This window comes from Plectropomus leopardus, chromosome 2 (assembly GCF_026936395.1).
Source record: "Plectropomus leopardus strain MGB_pleo_1.0 chromosome 2, ASM2693639v1, whole genome shotgun sequence".
NCBI lineage: Eukaryota > Metazoa > Chordata > Actinopteri > Perciformes > Serranidae > Plectropomus > Plectropomus leopardus.
The window spans coordinates 8,024,558-8,044,404 of NC_142177.1; the positions used below are offsets into that span (position 1 = coordinate 8,024,558).

At 39.8% G+C, this 19,847-nt stretch overlaps 1 protein-coding gene across 2 annotated transcripts in view; it reads left to right on the top strand.

Moving 5' to 3' along the window:
• Positions 1 to 19,847, top strand: part of phactr3b (phosphatase and actin regulator 3b) — a 62,659-nt gene that overhangs the window by 26,129 nt on the left and 16,683 nt on the right. For both annotated transcript variants that reach the window (XM_088083884.1, XM_042493853.2), the window contains exons 5-8: positions 205 to 432; positions 510 to 717; positions 2,328 to 2,518; positions 4,638 to 4,791. In XM_088083884.1, coding sequence (XP_087940010.1) covers positions 205 to 432; positions 510 to 717; positions 2,328 to 2,518; positions 4,638 to 4,791 — 781 coding nt within the window. The remainder of the gene's footprint in view (positions 1 to 204; positions 433 to 509; positions 718 to 2,327; positions 2,519 to 4,637; positions 4,792 to 19,847) is intronic.

Genomic DNA, 19,847 nt, shown 5'->3' on the forward strand with positions numbered 1-19,847 from the left:
TTGGGCTGATAAAATGATTGATTATTAGTGATTAAATGAGCGATTCTGGTTGGGAAAACTGCCTTGCCATGAAAATCGTTCCTGATGCAGCTACTGTACGTGGATGGCAGCTCCAGGTACGCCATGTCCCTGATTGTCCACTAGGTGGAGACAGAGACTTCCTAAACAAACCAAACCGCCTAATCACCACTGCTGTCATTTCAGTGCAAGATGTGACTGAGGACACGAAGACGGTGGGAGATCCCAATCAGAGTGAGGACGGAGAGGATGAAAGCACCTCACTGAGCGATCCCGGTGACGGGCAGCCGAAGGGGAAGGCAGAGGCTGTCGAAGGGAAACAGGAGGCGACGGCGGCCCAGCCGGGACGAGCCAACACCTCTCCTCCACCCAACCTCCCAGTCAAACTGCTCACCAGACTGGGCAGCCTAGAGAGTGAGTTCACCAGGAGAGCTCTGGTGTGAGGCCCCGCTGGTCTGCAGCAGTCTCATGTTGATGATTTTCCTTCCCAGGTGCTCCTTCAGTGCCAGTTAAGAAGTCCCCAGCCACCTTACCCAGGAACTTCACTCTTCCCAAAGACCCTCATGGCTCCCTGTTGAGAGGCAGGATGTCCACACCCACTGGGTCCCCCCATCTCGGGGCCCTACACTCCCAGCTGCCCCCTAGCTGCATCATTGAGGAACTGCACCGCGCCCTGGCCACCAAACACAGACAGGACAGGTCAGACTTTGGAGCAAAATGTGCAGCATTTGTAGTATATGTACTTGAAAGACTCTATATTGCATCTTTTTGTATATAGTTTTTATTTTGTTGGTGTTAGCACATGAGAGCCACATTATATGGTGTATTTGCATATTTTTACATTTTTATTTAATTTATTTTATTTATTATTTCCATTTCTAATGAAAAGCAAATCCATTCAAAAGTAAGGGTGTTTGAAAAAAAATGATACAACCTAGTACACTGATACACTGTGTAGCAATATTGTGTAAATACACGGACCCCAGGTATTGATTCTTTTATTATATAGCTTACTAATATTGCAAATACAAATACAGCTTTTGGAAGCCAACTAAATCGATTGCTTTTTCAGTCCACAAGATACATTTCACTGCAATAAAAGAGATTGAACTGATGAACGCTATCGTATTAGATAAAACAGATTTTGGCAAAGTTTTCCTTTCGCAGTTGAAAAAAGGTAATTAATCACAATATTTATTATAATAATATCATATCATGGTGATCCCATGATATGATATTATGACATAATGATTCCCATACCTAAATGATATGGTGTTAGCTACATGTGAAGTGGTACAGCAGATTCACGGTTTGGTACATAGCTTTTTTGGGGGTCAGAATTTGGTACTGTACATTTTGGTACAGCAAGGAAAACAAAAATAATGTAGAAATTAATTTTGTATATTTATTCTGAAAAATGTTAACAGTCGATTGTGGCTCATTGGCCATTATCCCCAATGTAAGAGGTGAGGCACTCAAATACTGCCATATTGTCACTTTCAAAAACTGAATAACACAAATGTAATGTAAATGTAATGTTCTATCATAAGACTCTGACCTGTTTATATTTCCTGTTATTACTTTGGCATGGTCCATATTGGTAGTCGGAGGCTGCCTGAATGCTGTGGGGAGAATGACTCACCTTCCAGTCTGTTTGTGTTATATTCCGCTAATCGACACATTTGGGTGATGTCGTCATAAATGGAATGTTGAAATGTGGCCACTCGAATGGCCACTTTAGGCTGGCTCCAAACCAGAGTCAGTCCCCGTTGACCCCCATGTGAAAATGCCCAACTTTACAGCAGAAATGAACATGTTCACAGTCTGGTACAAAAAACAGTTTTGGTCACTTTAGCTAATATCAACATTCAAGACAGCTGTGCAAGGGGTGAAAACCAGTTTACATTTTATGAAGTTCCAAAGTTATTCATATTTATGTGTGGGGCTATTTGAGTGACAGGCTGTCTGCAGATAATGTTGCTCTCACCCAAACATAGCCATTTCTAACTCCAAAAAAACAAGATGGTGATATTCCAAATGCCACACTCGATGCTTTAAAACAGCAGTTGACAAACCAATGGTTGGCGTCAAGATAGCTAGGTTCATTATTTATACAGTCCATGATTTAGATTCAAATGGTTGTCAATTGAGTTTGAAAATATGAGAAGAAAATATGGAGATTTGCTTTCTTAACCTACAGTTAAATACTAACACATTCAATAGATCTGTCTATCTATCTAAGAATTCTCAGCAGCCATGGAATAATGAAGTTGTAACTGACAGGCTTGTCTTGTGATGTGTGAACTCAGTTTCCAGACAAAGGAGGCGCGCTCCTCTCTGAAACGCCGGCTGGATGGCCGTCTGTCCCGCACGTCCAGCACAGAGAGGGAGCCTGCCGGGGAGTCGGAGAGCAAGAAGGAGTCAGATGAGAACAAAGAGAACTGGCGTCTGGACGAATACTTGAGTGACCAGGACAGCTGGAACGAGTCTGTCATCTCTGGTAGGTCTGCTGACTGCACACACGCGGTGCAATATTTGCTCCGCTATTATCTGACGCTTCATGTGCAAAGCCAGCAAATTCTGGGCACCCTGTCAGTGGATAATGAAGCAGCATAATCTCTGCTGATGTTTGTTTACAGTGGGAGCATGACAAGGAGATTTACAGCGGTGATGAATAGCGGACTTACTGGTGTTAAATTTCAGCTGCCCGTCAACATCTGCTCTGGTGGCCTAATTCTTGGCCATTCATGTGGGTCATTGACGCAAAGCCGCGTGCACTTAACATGTCTGTGACCCGGGGGGATAAAAATATGGAAATGGTAGACTGTGAAGTTATGATGGATGTGACAGACACACACACCACCAGCATGAAAGTGATGTGATGCAGATATCTGCAATGTTTGTAATGTCTGGTGGAGGAGATGTCGACAGAAAAGGGAAATTAGATTTGAATTTACAGGACTAAAATTAAATTTTTGCAAGACCCCAAAATATCTATCAGTTGTGCTGACGACATTAATTGTATTGCAACGTCAAAACCGACCCAAACTGACTCAAAGCTGTGACTGTAAACTGTGATGTATTTTGACTGTTTTCTATGTGTCTTCTCACTTTTAGACTATGACTAAGTTTTAACTTCCATTTAACCCTTGAAAACAGACTGTATGAGGTCACATTATTCTGTTTAAATATATCTATAATAAGAACCTTAATAGCTATAACAATTATTCCTTTTGCAGCAGAGAGCCAGGACTTCTCTTTTCTTTCCCATCATGTCATGACCTTATGTGCAGTGCAAGTGTGGTATTTTGCTGCAATTATGCTGGTATTTCCTGGTAATGACCACAGGAGGTTGCTGTTTGCACAATGTCATTGAGCTATGTTACCCGTAGTGCCAAAACAAAATTTTTGCACTCTGCTTATAAAAATGAGCATATCTCAAAAGCTAAATAATATGCATACATCAAATAACTTATGGAGTGTTAACAAGTAGTTTGTTTCTATATTTGAAAAAACAGTGGATCAGTATGTTTTGTGTTTCTGATGGAAAAACAACTCTGATGTTTTTTAAAAATTTCTAATGCAAAGTTAAAAGGGTTAAACATTAGGAAAATTAGTCGTAGGGAACACCCCTTTCCTTATGTCCTAAGAGGTAAGGTGACAGATAAATGTTTGCGAGCAATGTTGGCCAAAACCTACGTATGGCATATCATCTCCTACATATGGGATGTTATTTTCCATGCAGGAGATAATGCCTCCTATGAACTGACGAATGAACAATCTGTTATGGATGAATTAACGTTAAAATCGGTGCCTCCTTGCCCTCTGTGAACTGTGGTGCTGAAACAACAGCTAGTAAACACCCAACTTGTTGGTTGGTATTTGAAATGCTTGCAGTTGGCCTATCAGAGTGTTCTGGTGGCATTGTATTGGTATCTTTAGTGCAACAAAACATTGATCAATCTCTCTTTCCTTTGCTCACTCAGTTGCTTTCTGAGTAGACTACGTATGTGTGTGTCCTTAGATTATCCATTAGAGTCCTGCCAGCACCACACAGTCATATTATGGTTTAAAGTGGACATTTGTAGATAATTAACTAAGATAAAATCATTTGTTTATGCTGCATTTGGCTGGGCTGTTTGAAGCACTAAGCACTTCATTCTGCATGGCTTTCTCCCTCTAAAAGCAGCCTAAATAAGCCTAAAAGTTTATCTTCTACATTGGAGGTATTATCTCTTTCATTGAAGGTATTTAAGTATTCAGATTAAAATTGTACATTATGTAATTTTTTTCTACATTGCCGCTCAGGGCTTCCGTACTGTACTGTATTCAGTTTGTTGTTAATAAATATGTTTGTCTGTAGCTAATTTTTTAAACAGAATTGTTTCATTCATTCATGATTCAGAGCTGTACTAAAATCATGAAAAGGTCTAACACTTAGTGCACACTCTAACATCTTGAAATAAGTACACAGACCTGGATTTAATTAATAAGGTGTTAGCTTAGGTCTTATGAGTGGACACAAAAGCACACTGTGTGGTGATTAGCATCAGTTCAGAAGGTTTAGCTGGAAAACCACTGTGTTGCTCCTGACCTTAATTTGTGCTCCACAACAACAGGGACCCTCCCACGCAGGATGAGGAAGGAGCTGCTGGCCGTGAAACTTCGGAACCGACCCAGCAAGCAGGAGCTGGAGGACCGCAACATCTTCCCCGTCCGCAGCGACCAGGAGCGGCAGGAAATCCGCCAGCAGATAGAGATGAAGCTGGCCAAGTGAGTTGCTCTGTGTGGACCCAGATCAGCCTGCCATCAGCCCCCCCACCCCCGCCCCTCAGCCCCCCTCACCCTCCTCTGCACCATGTATGTCTGTTTCATCACTCAACATCACTTTTGTCAACACTTTGGCTGGTGTGTGTTTCCCCTCCACCATCCCCTAATACATGCTCATTCTTTACATATCACAAAGGCTTTTCACTGCAGACGCTCACTGCAAAGCCAAAAGAAATCTGAAAAAATATCACCTTAAAATCTGAAGGTGAACCCACTCAAACTCAGTTTAATGACCATTTGTTTCAGTTTACCTGCAAATAGGATTTTTTGACAAACCATTCAGTGCTCATCATTTATCCACATTTACCCCATAAGCATCCTGGCCATATGTCTGAAATAAAAGCCAGGAAGTCTTGCACACTTAGCTTAATCCAGTGCAAGTCATGTCTGTCCTGCAGTTATAGGAACAGTGTTTATGTTTTAAAGGGATTTAGTGGCATCTAGTGTTCAGGATTTCAGATCGCAACCAGCGGAAACTTCTCCCGGTTAGAATTCCTCCAGTATTCATTGTTGAGGACGTTTTGACCAGGAGCTGAATTATCTGCAGAGGTCTCTTCCTCTCCACAAGAAATGGACCCAATGATTTAAACCAGTAAAAACACTGAATAAAGCAGTTTCATGTTACAAATCAGTGTTTCTTAAACGCTGTTCGGTATGTCAGGGACGGCTTGTTAGCCCAGCACCTGTTAATGCGCGCTCAACTTTTTTCTCAGATAACTTAAGCTCTAAATGTTCAGGAGGTTTTTTTTAGCAGCTGAATCATCTGTAGAGGTCTCTTCCTCCAAAACAAACTGGTCTTGTGATATAAACCAGGAAAAAATGAAATTTTCACATTTTAAAAAAAATCAGTGTTTCGGATACATAGATGCTGCTATCTTCAATGCCTGATGCGAAAACATGAATGGCCTTATTCAGAGCCAGGGTTTTGCTTTTCTTTGTTCTGGGCTGTTGTAGAAACATGAAATAGACAAGAACCGGCTTTCTATGTAGACATAAAAGCCAAATTCTAGGGAAATGAAAACACAACAATTCCTATTTTCAGATGATTATACACTAAAGAAAACAAACTTATTATATTAAATTATTTTTCTGCCAAAAAAATCCCCCTAAATCCTACACGCAACCTGTGGTGTTATTGACCTGAGATAAACAGCAGTGTGCAGACAGAGCCAGGAAAGAAGAAACCGGTAAACGTGGATGTAAACAATGCAAGTTTCAAACAAATTAAAATCAGCTGTAGAATTGTTTATCAGGAAAGAAACTCACTTTACATGTTAGACCTTAATGATACACAGAATATGTTTTTGTGACTGACAATGAACATAAAAGAAAAAAAAACCCTCAACACTTTGTATATTATATTTATGCAGGGTAAATATTAGCACACCTTTTAATCACTGTATAGTACGGTACACAGTCCCAACAATGGTCAGTTACACAAAGAACCGGAAAAGGGAACAAAGCATCTTGACTTCTACTTTCCTACCAATGCACTGTGTGTATTGCTGTTTATCCGCCTCTGTCTCTCACAGTTCATCATATCATCTTTCAACTCTCCGCGCATCACGACGCTTTCTCTCTATCATTTCTGATGCATGTTGCAGACATATACTAACAAAAGTCTTGAGAACTATGTGGTAAATTGCAGAAAATGTGACATCGTAAACAGTCACAACAAAGGGTTTTATTCAAATTTTTTCCTCTCTTTTCCTTGGACGTAGTGTTTCTGGGTCAAGTGGTCGGATATTTGGAGTGTGGAACAGGATTTTCTGAAAGGCAGAGGAGGAATGCGACAGAGAATATAATCGTATTTGTCGTGTTATGTAAAAGGCCATAGGCTGCTATTATGGTGACTTTAATAGGATTAACAGTCAAATCAGGTCTGTTTTTTTGTGAATAATACAGTGGCAGGGTGTGCTGGTGGGCTTATGCAATGCGCGGGGTGGGAGGAGAAGGCTTTGTGTTTTTGTGTTGTGTATGCAACGTAGTGACTTTATGTTAAAACAACACGGCTGCCTGCTGATATGTAAGTCAATTGTGGGGACTTGACAGTAGAACTGCAGCTCTCTTGACAGTGAGTTGTAGCGGTTTGCCGTGCTGTTGTAGCGGTTTGCACTTTCCCCTCTTTCGACTATTAACACATTTAGTTGTTTTTCATACCTTTGTTAAAACAGGCAGCTGTGATAATAGCCTGTTAGCGAAATGTTCACACTTCACTGTGTGCTGAATGCTTTAATTTGAGGTTGACCTGCTTTCAGCTGCCAATTTGGGTTGAAACAGGAGCTATTCTTCTCAGAAAATGACAAACAAACCCTAAACTTCTAATTAGCATTTTCAAATGCATCATTACCTTAAATGACAGCTCGATATAGTCGGTAGGCCTGTTGACTAGATGCAGCTTGAAAAGACCTAAGAAGCCATCACATTGTTAACATCTGTTTATGTCAGTTTGCATCATAAGAACATTATAAACACATTATAACTGCATCACGGAACATCCTATTTATACACAACAGTGTTCCATTAATCAGTATTGAGCACATTAACACACTTTGTTGTGGGATGTACTTTAAAAATGCTTGTTACTAACTATGTTTTAATTTCACTGCAACCATTTCCACCACTTCTTATTGCAGTGACAGAACTGAATGCCCTGTAAAAACACTAGTACCCTCCTGCCATTAAAACTGATGTGTGCTTGCACGGCTCTCAAAAGTGGGTAAACCCACTAAAAATAGGCTATAGACTGCTTTCCCATTGCCAGTAGAGCAGAGCTGTGTACATGGCTCTGCAGCAGACGAGTGTGCCTTTCTGTTTGTGCGTGGGTTTCTTTGGTGTGTCATTTCAAAGTCTTGGACGGGCCGGAGAACAGTTAAACAGTAGAAAACAGCATGGACAGCAGTCTGTGAAAACTTTCATTTGGTGACTCCTCTTTATATATCTCTTATTTATTCAGTTTCTCTTTCAAATTTTGTGTTGACTTATTTGGATTGATGTTTTAGGTACTTAGGAGGAGACAGACAGTAAGTAGTGGCGGAATGACGTTGCATCTTACTAGTTAAAGAGCTGAAATTAGTGCGTTCACCTGGGTGTTGTGTTTCCATCAATGCTGATCAGAGCTGCTGATTTGACCCATGTTGTAGCGATTGTACACTTTCCCATTGCATTAAAAAGCCGGATGTTGGCGGGTGTTAGTGGTGTCTGAGACTTGACTGTTTGGGTTCAGTCTCATAGCTCCTGCAACAGCACTATTTTCAGTGAAAAGAACCATAAAAAACCCTGTTAAAGAACTGCAAAATAGATGCCTGGTACCGAATAATGCACACAAACTTAGCAGCTGATGATATTGGAACATTTAGCAGCAAAAGCCAACTTTTTCCCTCAGGAGTTGGTGGAGACCAAAATAGGGCTAAAATGAGGCGTGTCATTTTAGTCCTGTTTATTTACTTTTTATGAATTTTTTAATTTTTAATTTTTCTTTTTGAATGTATGATTAAAAGACTCCCATTTGTTATTTTACAACCACTAGTCGAGCTGACTCTGTAGATTCATATGATTTGAGCCAAGTTATTCACGTTTTGTTTTTTGGCATAGATTAATTTTATAAATATTTACTTATGTTTATTTTAATTGAATAAGAGTGCATTTATGTTTCTTGTAAAACAGTACATGCACCATCATTGTTTGTGGTGTCTTGTTCAGAGTATGTGAGCGGGGCGGAAGGATTTTTGTTGGAGTGCTTGAGTGGATTTTTTAAAAAGTTGAAGCGTCACCTTATCTCCCACTCCATCCCACTCATAAACAAACGGAAATTCTCACCGCTCCGCTCTGCTGCATGCTCTGTTCTTGATAAACCTCACAGTGACTGTGTCAATAGATAAATAATAAATAAGCCCGAATGATTTTTAATTACATAGTCCGGGACAGTCAGGACTAGGCTTTTAAGTATTAAACATAACAGCTTGGTAGGCAAACATATGCAATAATAATAATAATAATAATAATAATAATAATAATAATAATATGCAATAATTAAGATAAGTGTACAGTATATGATGGAACAGTGAGAATGTGCCAGAGACCACCAAATTTGGGCTTTTACAGCCTATTTTTTTCTTGTGGAAAACCCTGCTTTCATTAACAGAAAGTCCAAATAAAAATAAAATTTAGTTTATTGTGTAAAGCTAAGCTTATGCAATTGCCGTATCTATTAGGAAATTATATTGCTTGTTGTACTGCAATCAATTTTTTTCCCAACAAAACGATAGTGTTTGTGTGGCGGAAGCTGTCGAAGGGTAGGGGGTTTGTTTTTTTGGCATCTGTTAGAGGCATCTGTAATGCCTGTGTGTCATTTGTGTCTCTCTTTCTAGAGTTGGATGTTTTTTTGCGAGTCCATGAACGCAGCAGGTGGAGCTCTGGATTTTTTTTTGTTTTTCTTTTTTTTGCTCAGCAGCAGTTTGTTTCTTGCAGAGTGTATAATTAGTTATTCTGTCGATCCATTCACAGCTGATCAGATCACATGGATGTATAAAGCGATCTGTTTTTGAGGTGAAAATAAACTTTTAGACCCAGCAGAATGAATGGTGCAACTTTAAATGCATTTAAAGCATTAAAACTGACTGCAGCTTAAAGTTGCCAGTAGATTGAAAACAATAAGCAGGCAGCAACAGTGTTACTTGTCATTTGCTAACGTAACTTAACAGCTGCAGTATGTGATATAGCTTGTGTGGCATGAAAGTCTTTCTATTTGCTGCTTGCCTTGTGTTTGGGAAGTTTAGTCAAGATCTGTTAGGATTTGAGCAGGACTCTGTTGTGTTGTCATCTAATCAGTCTTATTGGGTGAACTTCTGGGCATTTTTGGCCATTATTAGATAGGACAGCTGTATCGTTAAAGGGGGAAAGAACGAGGGGATGACATGCAGTAAAGAGCCGAGGGTGGAATCGAACCCGGAGGTGCTGGGGCAAGGACATAGCCTTTGTACATGGGGCACCCGCTCTACCAGGTGAGCTAATGGGCACCCCCAGGATGTTGTCTTGTTGAATAGCAGTCCTAAAAATACTCTGATGAGAGATGGATTAATATTCTTTCTTGTACCTTATTTTTGTTACCTTCTAGCAAAGGTATAAAAAAAACATAAAATATAATCATAAATGTTTTTATTTTCTGTTAGTTTATTACAGGGCTGTATGTTGGGCAGGGCAGTTAAGAAATGCAGGTCTGCAGCATATTTTAATATACTTAATAAGAAACAGATGATTAATACAGTATACAAAGCTTCTTGTAAAAACAAAATATGTATTTATTATTAATTCATAATGCTTTACAGACTAATGCTTCACCACAATATACTTTTAAATACATTTTATATTCACGCTTTCAAGAGTCCATGTGTCCATGTTTTCATCCACTTAAACTGATCCCAGGCTCATTTTCTGTGCTCAGGACCTGGCTACAGGTAATACAGTATCAAATAAGATAAGCCTTTAATGATACCCAGAGGGGAAATTCAGGTGTTGCAGCAACACAAGGACAAAAAATAAGCCCAGATAAATAGTAAAGAAAATAAAAACTACTATAACTACAAAACTCATTACTCAGGGACATCAGAGGAAGACAGTGTGCTCATGTTTACAATCGAGCGTGCCTGTTAACCAAACGCCTCCATTATAAAGAGACTTTGCAGTGGTGATTTTGTGTGTAATTGTTCCTTGGAGTGTGCCACAGTGGGTGCTGAGGAGGTGTCAGAGTCGAAAACAAAGTCATTACATTTCAAAAAATCTGAAGTCACTTTGCCTTCATCACCCATGGAGTGGCTCCAGAAAGTGACATAACATCACAGATGGTTTCTTTTATTGGGTCCTTCATGCTCACACATTCTTATTTTACTGTCAAGCTAAATTAAGAATGTCTACAGAGTCGTAGTGGAGTAAAAGGAAGAGAATCTACTTCTGAAATATAATAAAGTAGGAATTCAAAGTAACAAAAACTGAAATGGTCATGTAATGTACAGGTACCTCAAAACTGCGCCGAAGCACCATACTACAGTACAAAGTTATGTCGATGTCCAGTTATGCCGGTCCAGTCCGGTGTTCAAGCTTTAACAAGTTTAATTTCATGCAAATTGATTAAACCAGTATTTGTCGTTACGACATATTTGAGCAAATTAAAAAGTTGCCTATGTTAGCTGAAGGCATCACAGCACTACATGTAAATTGTACTGTAGGTTCAAAAATGTAGAGATTTAATTATAGATTGTTTTGTGATTCTCCAGGTATTCCACAAAAAACATTTTTTCATTTTTAATTTATCAATGAAAGAAAGAATGCAGAATTTTTTTTAAATTGGCAAATTAAGTTTTGAAATTTAGTGTATTTTTAGTGTCATCTTCATTGAAATGCAAATCGATTGTTTCAATTAATTTATTTATTTATTATAATTAATCACTTAAAAATGTGTATGTTCCAGTGGCACAACCCAGGCTGTAGAGCATCTTCATTTATCTAAACAATTGCAATTTTTGTCTTTTTTTGTGTAGAACAGTTCTGAATGAGAGAATGTGAATTAGTTTTAGGGAAACTACACTTCTGGTTGTAAATGGGATATAGATTTTGAGCTACAATCTGGTAAATATGTAGGTGCTTGCAAAAAGTAACAACTGTTTCATTGATGTCTGAAATAATACTATATGGCCTGTGTAGAAATAGTTACTCCATAATTTGTGCAGCATAAAGGTCATGATTGGACTCAGTGAACTCCAGGGAGATTGCCCCCCTGTGCGTCCTGGGCGTAGTTTCATTACATCCCCAGCGCCATCACACAGGTCAAAGCAGCTAATTAGAGAGATGAAGACTTTGAGCTGAAAGAGGCAGAGAGATGGTTTCCGCTCCTGTCCGACCACACTGAGAGGGGAAGCAGCGAGTGTTTGATGAGGCCTAATTAATTTACGGCTCAGCCTTTTGCTCCTCGCTTTGTAACTAAACTGTGAGAGATGAGTAAGGCAGGGTGACATTCACACAGGCTAAATAATAATACTGTCCATGAGCTTCTCTGAGCCTGGCATCACGCTCCTCCATGTGCCTTTTTCCTACGCCCTCATCTGAGGCATTTCACAGCTGCTCGTCAATCTGGATAGTCGGAGCAGCTACGCGTGCATCTGATGTATGTGACGCTATCATAAACCAAAGCTGTTCCAAACACGCCTCGCTCCATGTGAGCTCTTTCGTGTGCACATGGACAAATTCCAGCGGGTAATTGCGGAATAGCGAAAGGCTTTATGCAGCATGAAGTTAATGACTGAACTTCTGTACATACCAGAGAGGATGCTGGGAGCACTCTGGCCTGCAGTCTGCAGGGGGCATTATTGTGGGACATGGCCACAAAGTGCTTACATAAACTGAACTCCTGATCACTCTTGCATAATAAAAACAGGAAATGATCAATTATGTGTCATAAGGGGGGAAGTGTGACAGTGGGATGCTGGGTTACGGACAATATGTACACAGTGCTGGTGAAGAGCAGAGGTCAGAGCAGCAGGTTTGTTGTGAGCCAAGTTCCCTGCTGCTCATCGAGTTCACTCAATGTGTTACATTACTGCACTGATTAATTCTCTGACAGGGGCATCTACGTTAAGCACTTCAGATTTTTTTGAGTTGGGGTTGAGGTACTTATCCACTGAGTCAGTGTATTACTGACAGTGGATGTTGTTTAGCATGCTTCCACTTTTGGGGACAGGAAAGAGTCTGTCATGGAAGCTAAGGGGCTGTTTACACAGCAGTAGTTTGTAAAGGTCAATTGGGTTTACCTTTAGAAGAGGGCATTCTGCGATAGAGAGTGTTTTTTGCTCTGCTATCACTTGTGTGAGTGCCGAATTTTAGTTGCCTGTTTATTTACTTTATATATCAGGGCACGGTTGGACAGAGATCTGATATCATTTATGTTTGTAGAGTATTTCTGTGTATGTATATTATGTTTATTTATACTTAACTGATGTATTGTAAGGGGAAGTGATGTTGAAGAGGGGCGAGGAGTCAGTGTCCGCACTCGGTGTTTGGGAGGTCGGCACTAGGAGCTCCAGATGCGTTTTTTGTTAAAGGGTTTCAACTGCAAATTGTGGATTTTTTCTTGCATGAAACGTTTGAAAAGGCCACACCTTCTGTCACTGTGTAAACTGGCAATGCACAGATCCTGTGAGAACAGTGAAGTCACAGCCGCACTTTGCTCATGCACATTACATTTCAGACAAATAGCCGATCAACACCCTGTAATTTGGTTGCTTTACAATTAAGCATCACTCAAAGTAACAGTCCCACTTCATCGTCCATCCAGACAACGCTGTCGGCTCTGATATGTGCGTTCGACATCATCCTCTGGTCTATTTATACTCACCGCTCTGGATAAGAACACCTTTGTGTGCATGTGCGTGGTGTTCTTCTATGGTGTGTCATTACAAAGTTACACTGCCAACTACCGGCCTTGCATGCATATTTCTGTTTTTAATAGGGCCGTTTTTGTCTAAACGTGTCTTAAGTAATGTATTGCTATAGAAAACCAGCAAAACCAGGGTACCTGCAGATCCTAAAAAAGTCATTTTGAAATTATTATTATTAAAAAAAGGCATTAATTGTTTTTTTTTAAAATGCCTAAAATCAAAATTTCAAAAGTCTTAAAAATGCTTTGACTTGGGAAGTAGGATTTTACGAAATAAAAAAATCCAAAAATGCATTGTAAAAAAATAATAATTTACTGAATATTTTACCAGAGCAGAGGATCCGCTGTCTGCTCTTGCTGTCATTGTACTCTGTCACCAATGGGCAATTGCGGTTATTGTAAAATTGGTATTAAATTTCCATCTGAGTGGCATTAAAATAAGTCTTGCCCTAAACCATAGGGACTTTGAACCTAGAAAAAAATCAGTCGAAGTGAACACTATATTGAGAGTATTTTCATCTTGTTTTATGCTGACAGACAGCCCTTTCCTTCGGCATGTCATTTTCTCAACCATAAAACTTCCGTTTTCATAAGCATCTCTCTTTTTCGGCTCATTCAGTCTCCCCGTGCAAAACTTCTTCTGTATACTCTGGGTCATAATGGTATCCTTTTATCTCCACAGTGAATGACATTACGTCATCGCTGTCATAATCTTTTTTTTTTCTTTGGTTTTGTCGTCTCTTACATAAACCACCGAAAGTCTGACCCAAACATCTGATCTGCGTTGTACCACAGCGAGTGGAATGCTTATGCCTAGGAATAGAGAAATACAGTTGAGAAAATGTAGTGCCAAAGGACAGTGGCTATCCATGCAAGGTAAAGTAGTGAAAACATTGTCAATATAGCATCTGCTTAACCTGATAATGATTTTTTTTAAGAACTTCCTTTTTGGTGGCTAAAATATGTTTTTCTGTTAACCCTAATCCAAAGCAGTATATTACTTAGCCTCAGAGTTAGCACTCCTGCTTGTTTCTCCAAACTGGGAGCGTACTGATAGACATGTATTGTGGTTAATACATTGACTATGGAGAAGTACCTTTTACAGCCTTACTCCAAAAAGGTTTTTATAGTAGTAAACCATCCAATAAAGCAATTTGAGCTCTTCAGGTTCTGGTGTTGGGCAGCTTATCTCAGGAAACCTCCCATGACACACATAAAGTGGTCTTTTTTATGTTCTCATTAGCAAAACACTAACAACTAGATAGTTTGCATTAGCAGTGATTGCCACCGTGGGTGAACTGAAAAGAGAGCCACCCACAGAAACTTCATCAGCAGAAAGTCTGAGTGGGAGGCATCACACAGGGGGACATAGTTAGGTCTTTTCCAGGGATCTCTGTAAAGTGCAGAACAACAAAACAGCAGCAATTAGCACCCAAAACAGAGCCAACAAAATAGTATCTTAAAGAAATAGTTTGGATTTTTTGAAAAAATGTTTTATGAAGTGCTTATCCATAGACAGTATATTGCAGTACAGTAGATGTCAGTCAGCATGCCCCCAGTTTGGAGAAGCAGGCAGGACCTGAACATAAAAGCTAATTAATGTACTGCTATGGAGGGCCCAGCAACAAAACAAATTTTAGCCTGTAGGAGCAGACCTGTGTACACAGTGCTGCAGCAGACAAGTCTGCCCTTCTGTCAGCTTGTGAGTGTGTGTGCATGTGTGTGTGTGTGGAGGGGAGTTGTTTTGTTGGTGTGTCCAGGTGATGTCGCTGATAGGCCAGAGAGCAGGTAAACAGTAGACAACAGCAGAAACATTGGTATGTGGAAACTTTATGGTGGTTACTTCTCTTTATATATCTCTTTCAAAGTCAATCGCTCTCTTAAACTTGGTGCAGACTAATTTGGATAGTTTTTTTCAGCGCTGCTTAGGAGGACACAGATTGTAATTGGTGTTGGTGCGTCATTGCATGTCCTAGGTTAGGAGCTGAAATTAGGACATTTACCTGGGTGTTGTGTTCTCATCAATACCGAGGTGGTAAATACCTGTGTCTACTGCAGAGTCATTTTACCGCGGTATGAATACTGATTATATGCATTCCCATTGCACTACAAAGCCAGATGTTAGCAGGTAGTTAGCGGGTTTTCAGTGCAGTGGGAATGAAGCTTTACTACGTGATCGAAGCAGCAGTAGACCAGCAGCTCCTGTGTTCAGAGATCTAAAATGACTGTTTTTCTCAATAGAGTCTGGTGGCTTTGACAAGAGCATAGATGGGAAACTGAAGCCATTAGCAGCTTTCCAGTGGTAACGGGCTGTGTGACAGTAAGGTAAAGCGGTAAAAATACTCTCAATATAGCATACAATTAAACTAATATAGATTTTTTAAGGTGGGACTTTTTTTTTAAGTGGCTAAAATATGCTTTGCAGTATATTGCTTAGTTTCCTTGTCTGACCTCAGTTTGCTTCTCCAAACTGGGGGCATGACTACTGACATCTACTGTATGTAATACACTGACTTTGGATAAAGATTCCCTGTAAAGCTGTAGTGAAACAGCTTGAATCAGGTATTATAAAATAACATAAAGGCACATAGACACAGAAGATTTATGCTATTTTCGAAATAGTTTCTGTCAGGTTTTTGCTTTCTCCTATGAAAAATGCTTCCAGCACAGAGAAATGGACTCAAGTTTCCAGAGTTGAAAAAGAGCATGATTGTGTGCAACAAGTGTCCGTGCTAACAGAAAAGGCTGTGGCAGAGTTCTGTGTGAATGTCACCATGGGGCCAGGTCCTGTGGCAGACGCTGTGTCTGCAGCCTGGCTCCGCTCTCTCAGGTGCTGCAGTGCTCAGCTCTGTCTGTGACTGACGGCAGGACTGGCTGGTCAACACGAGTCGTTGAGATGATCTGACTCAGAGCCGTGGACAGCTGAGGCATGCCATTGTTTGGGGTGACGGCACCATGTGCTCGTCTGCCAGCGTCTCTGTCCTGCTGACCACATGGTCTGCATGAGGACATGACGAGCCCCTCCCTGGCAGCCCGAACAGAAAAAACAACAAAAGCTGAAGGGACCCTCTCTAAACATCCATCCTGTAGCAGTGATTGTTCCATGCCGAATGAATCATACTGAATCTGTCGCATTGAATAAGTCGTGCTGAATGGAACAGGGCAGTGTTTGTGGAGGTGGATAGCACACTGTGTCCTGTCTGAAGCATTCACGCTGTGTTTGAGTGCTGTTAAGGGCCTTGGGCAGTGCAGCTGTTTGTACAACATCAGGAACAGAACAGCCTTCATCAAGGACTGAGAACAAACAGTCATTTCCACCTTAACTCCTCTGCAGAGCAGCAGCACCCAGCCAGGCAACACAATGCAGAGGCATTCATCTGAGTTACCACGTGCAGAGTCGACATCAAGGGTAAACAGAAACAGAGATGAGCTGTCTAGCTGTTTGTCACAACTGGACTGAATTGCTTTACAAACTTTTGTAGATTATAACTTTGATTTTAACCCTTAGAAACCTAGTTAAATTGTCTTGATTTTATAATTTTTTGTTTTGAAAACTGGGAAGAAGAGATTACCCAAAAATGAGCAAGAAATTAGTAAAAAGTGCAAAAATTACCTGAAAATTAGCCAACAAACATAAAATGGTGAAATTTAAAAAAAACAACAACAGGGAAATGATCCAAAAAGTGCCTAAAATATTATAATAATTCTGTAAAATATCTTTAAATATATAATCACGATAATTATAAATTTAGTGTAATTTTAGACATTTTGCCAAGCCTTCTTCGAAAGATTGGAAGAATCGAAGAATTCGAAGAATCTTTTTCCTGCTGTGACGTTCTGAAACAGTCAGACATGTTATAATAATATCCTTTATTTTTGGTCTGTGTCATGTAAAGAGTGAAGTTCAATGATGTGAACATTGTCAATCCCAGTCTTAAAGTGTGTGACGAAAAATTCACATTGTCTTTAGATTTGAAAGGGTGTCAGGCTTCAGTTTTATAATAGTTATTTTAAAGTCCTCTAGTGTATGGTAGATAAAAGTGTACATTTCTGCATTGCTGCACTGCAGTGACATTACCTGGAATACAAACACGGTGAGGACATGAGACACAAAGGTACAAAATAGGTAACTGGCATTAACCATTTGAAACCTGGAACAACATCTGTTTTCTTGTGCTGCCTTCAGATGCTTTTCACAAGCTATTTAACCCTTTAAAATCTGAGCAAATTGGTTTGATATCCTTGAAAAAAAGCATGGGGATAATGGCAAGAAATATTCCACTAATTGCAAGAACTTAGTAAAAGATGACAAGAAAATGACCTGAAAATTGGGGTATTTCAAAATTATCAAAACACTAGGTAAAAATGTCCTGAAAACTAAACTTCTAATTATTCCAATTGCATATATTCTGAATTGTGTTACCTAAAAATGTATACATATTTCTTTCATCATGTTCTTTGGGTAATTTTCTCTTTTTTTTGTTCTTGTTTTATGTTTTTTTTTTCTTGGTTTGTCTATTTTCAGATAACTTTCTTGTAACCATTTTTTAAAATTTGCTAATTTCTGGCTAATCTTTGGACCATGTCTTCTCATGGTTAATGCCTTCCCCCTATGTTTCTGAAAGAAATCAAACTAAAATGCTCTGGTTTCAAAGGGTTAACCTTGTAAAAGAATTATTTTAAGCATCACTTACAAATAATATATTTAATAAACTGCATTTTTCCTCTTCTGTTATTCATCAGTTAATTGTACATATACATGGATAGATTTGAATATGTTACAAAGTTGTGTCAAAGGTTGAAAGACCGAAAGAGCTAAACAAAGCTAAATGTCTTTTTTTTACATGCAGTGCATGTTTACAGTGTGCAGTGCTCTTCTCATTTGTCCTGTGATGCAACACCTCCTCTGATATACAGTGTATTGAATAGCTCTCGGCATGTTGCATTGATTTGCAGTACATAAGCGCAGCACTCTGCAGCAGAATGCAGAGCAGTGGGCTGGCCCGTGACAGCAGAAGGGAACCCTCTGTTTCTAAATATAGCTCGCATTGGCAAAATGCTGCTGCAGCAGCCATAATCAATGGCCCATGTACGTCACAGCCCAGCTCTCCTTCCCTCCGCCCTGGTACCCGCTGATGGAGAGATAACACTTTCTCTCTCCCGCTCCCCTCTCATTGAACCCTCCCCACTCCCCCTGCGGTGCTGTTCTGGAGAGCTGGACACAGTTTACTGCAATGATCTACATCTCCATCTCTGTCCCCTGTTACATGCGTCTATGCAGGCATCCTTGGCCGTGCCCTCAGCTGAGGACACTGTTATATAAATATGACAATGCGAAGACCTTTTATAACACTGGTGACATTTTGCTGCAGCCCGCATGATCCTCTGTGAAGTTGTGAGAGCGTGATCATGGGTCTGATGACTTAAGAAAAGTCCCTGAAGCATCAGTGCCCTGAACTCCCCCGAAGAAACGTGTGGCTTTTTATTTTTAGAAGGGCAACTTTTTGAATCCATTGTTACCTTCTACCTGTCATGTGACAACCCTGCGGGTGACGACGCAGGAGAAAAGAGAGGGAGAGGAGCTGGAGCTGCCAGCAGGAATATAAAAGGAGGATAAGCAGATATTTTGAAGTGTATTGTATTCTTTTATGAGCATTTTTGTGCAGATTGTAAGTTTAGTTGTGCAGTCATAGCTTGGTGGCAGAGCTGCTGTGGAAGCAAAAAAAATGGGTGAATTAAAGCCAAAAGAGCAAAGCCAAGAGCCACAGTGTTAGACTGTAACCCAGTGCACACATTTACATGCACACTAATATTAATTTCTTATTTTGAATACGAAAATATTCTGAATATAATATATTTTGAATTGTATGCAGGCCATGCAGACAATATATTCTGCATTAGGTCTTATTCTGGACATAGCATTTTCAGATTAAGACATGTGGCGTATGTTGGTAATATTTGGGTTTTCGGAGCATTCTTTGGTCATGTATACAGCACATTTTGAAAATGTGTCTAAATTGGAGTTTTTACAGCGGTTTGCTATACATAGCCTCTTGCCTGTTTATGGGCCGCCCAGTGTGTTGTCATGGATACATTTTACACAAACCAACTAAGTAACGCTGTGGGGTGGAGTTGAAACACCCAAAATAAAACCCCACAGTTTTGCTCTGAAGGAGAAACACATTTAATTCTAATCTTCTTCTCCTAATCATGAAACCTTGGATATCAGTAGGTGTTTGGATATGCACTAAATCCTGCTCCTACATTACCCACAGTGTAATGTAAAGTTAGCGTGTGTTATGCTAATAGCGGCAAATGTAGCCTCGAGCTTCCTGCGTCAATCAGAGATGAGGAGCGTCTTCAGCTGACACTGACTCAAGCGACATCATTTGAGGCATTTTGGATATTTTTGACAAAATACTTTGATATCGATATTGCAACAATATTGTAGGGATGACTGTTGGTGCTTTCATAAATATTTTCACAATTAAATTTTTGATAAATAATCCTCAGTATTGTGGATCTAAAGTGGGTAAAGGCAAATAATAGAACAGCTAGAAAAGTCTGGTAA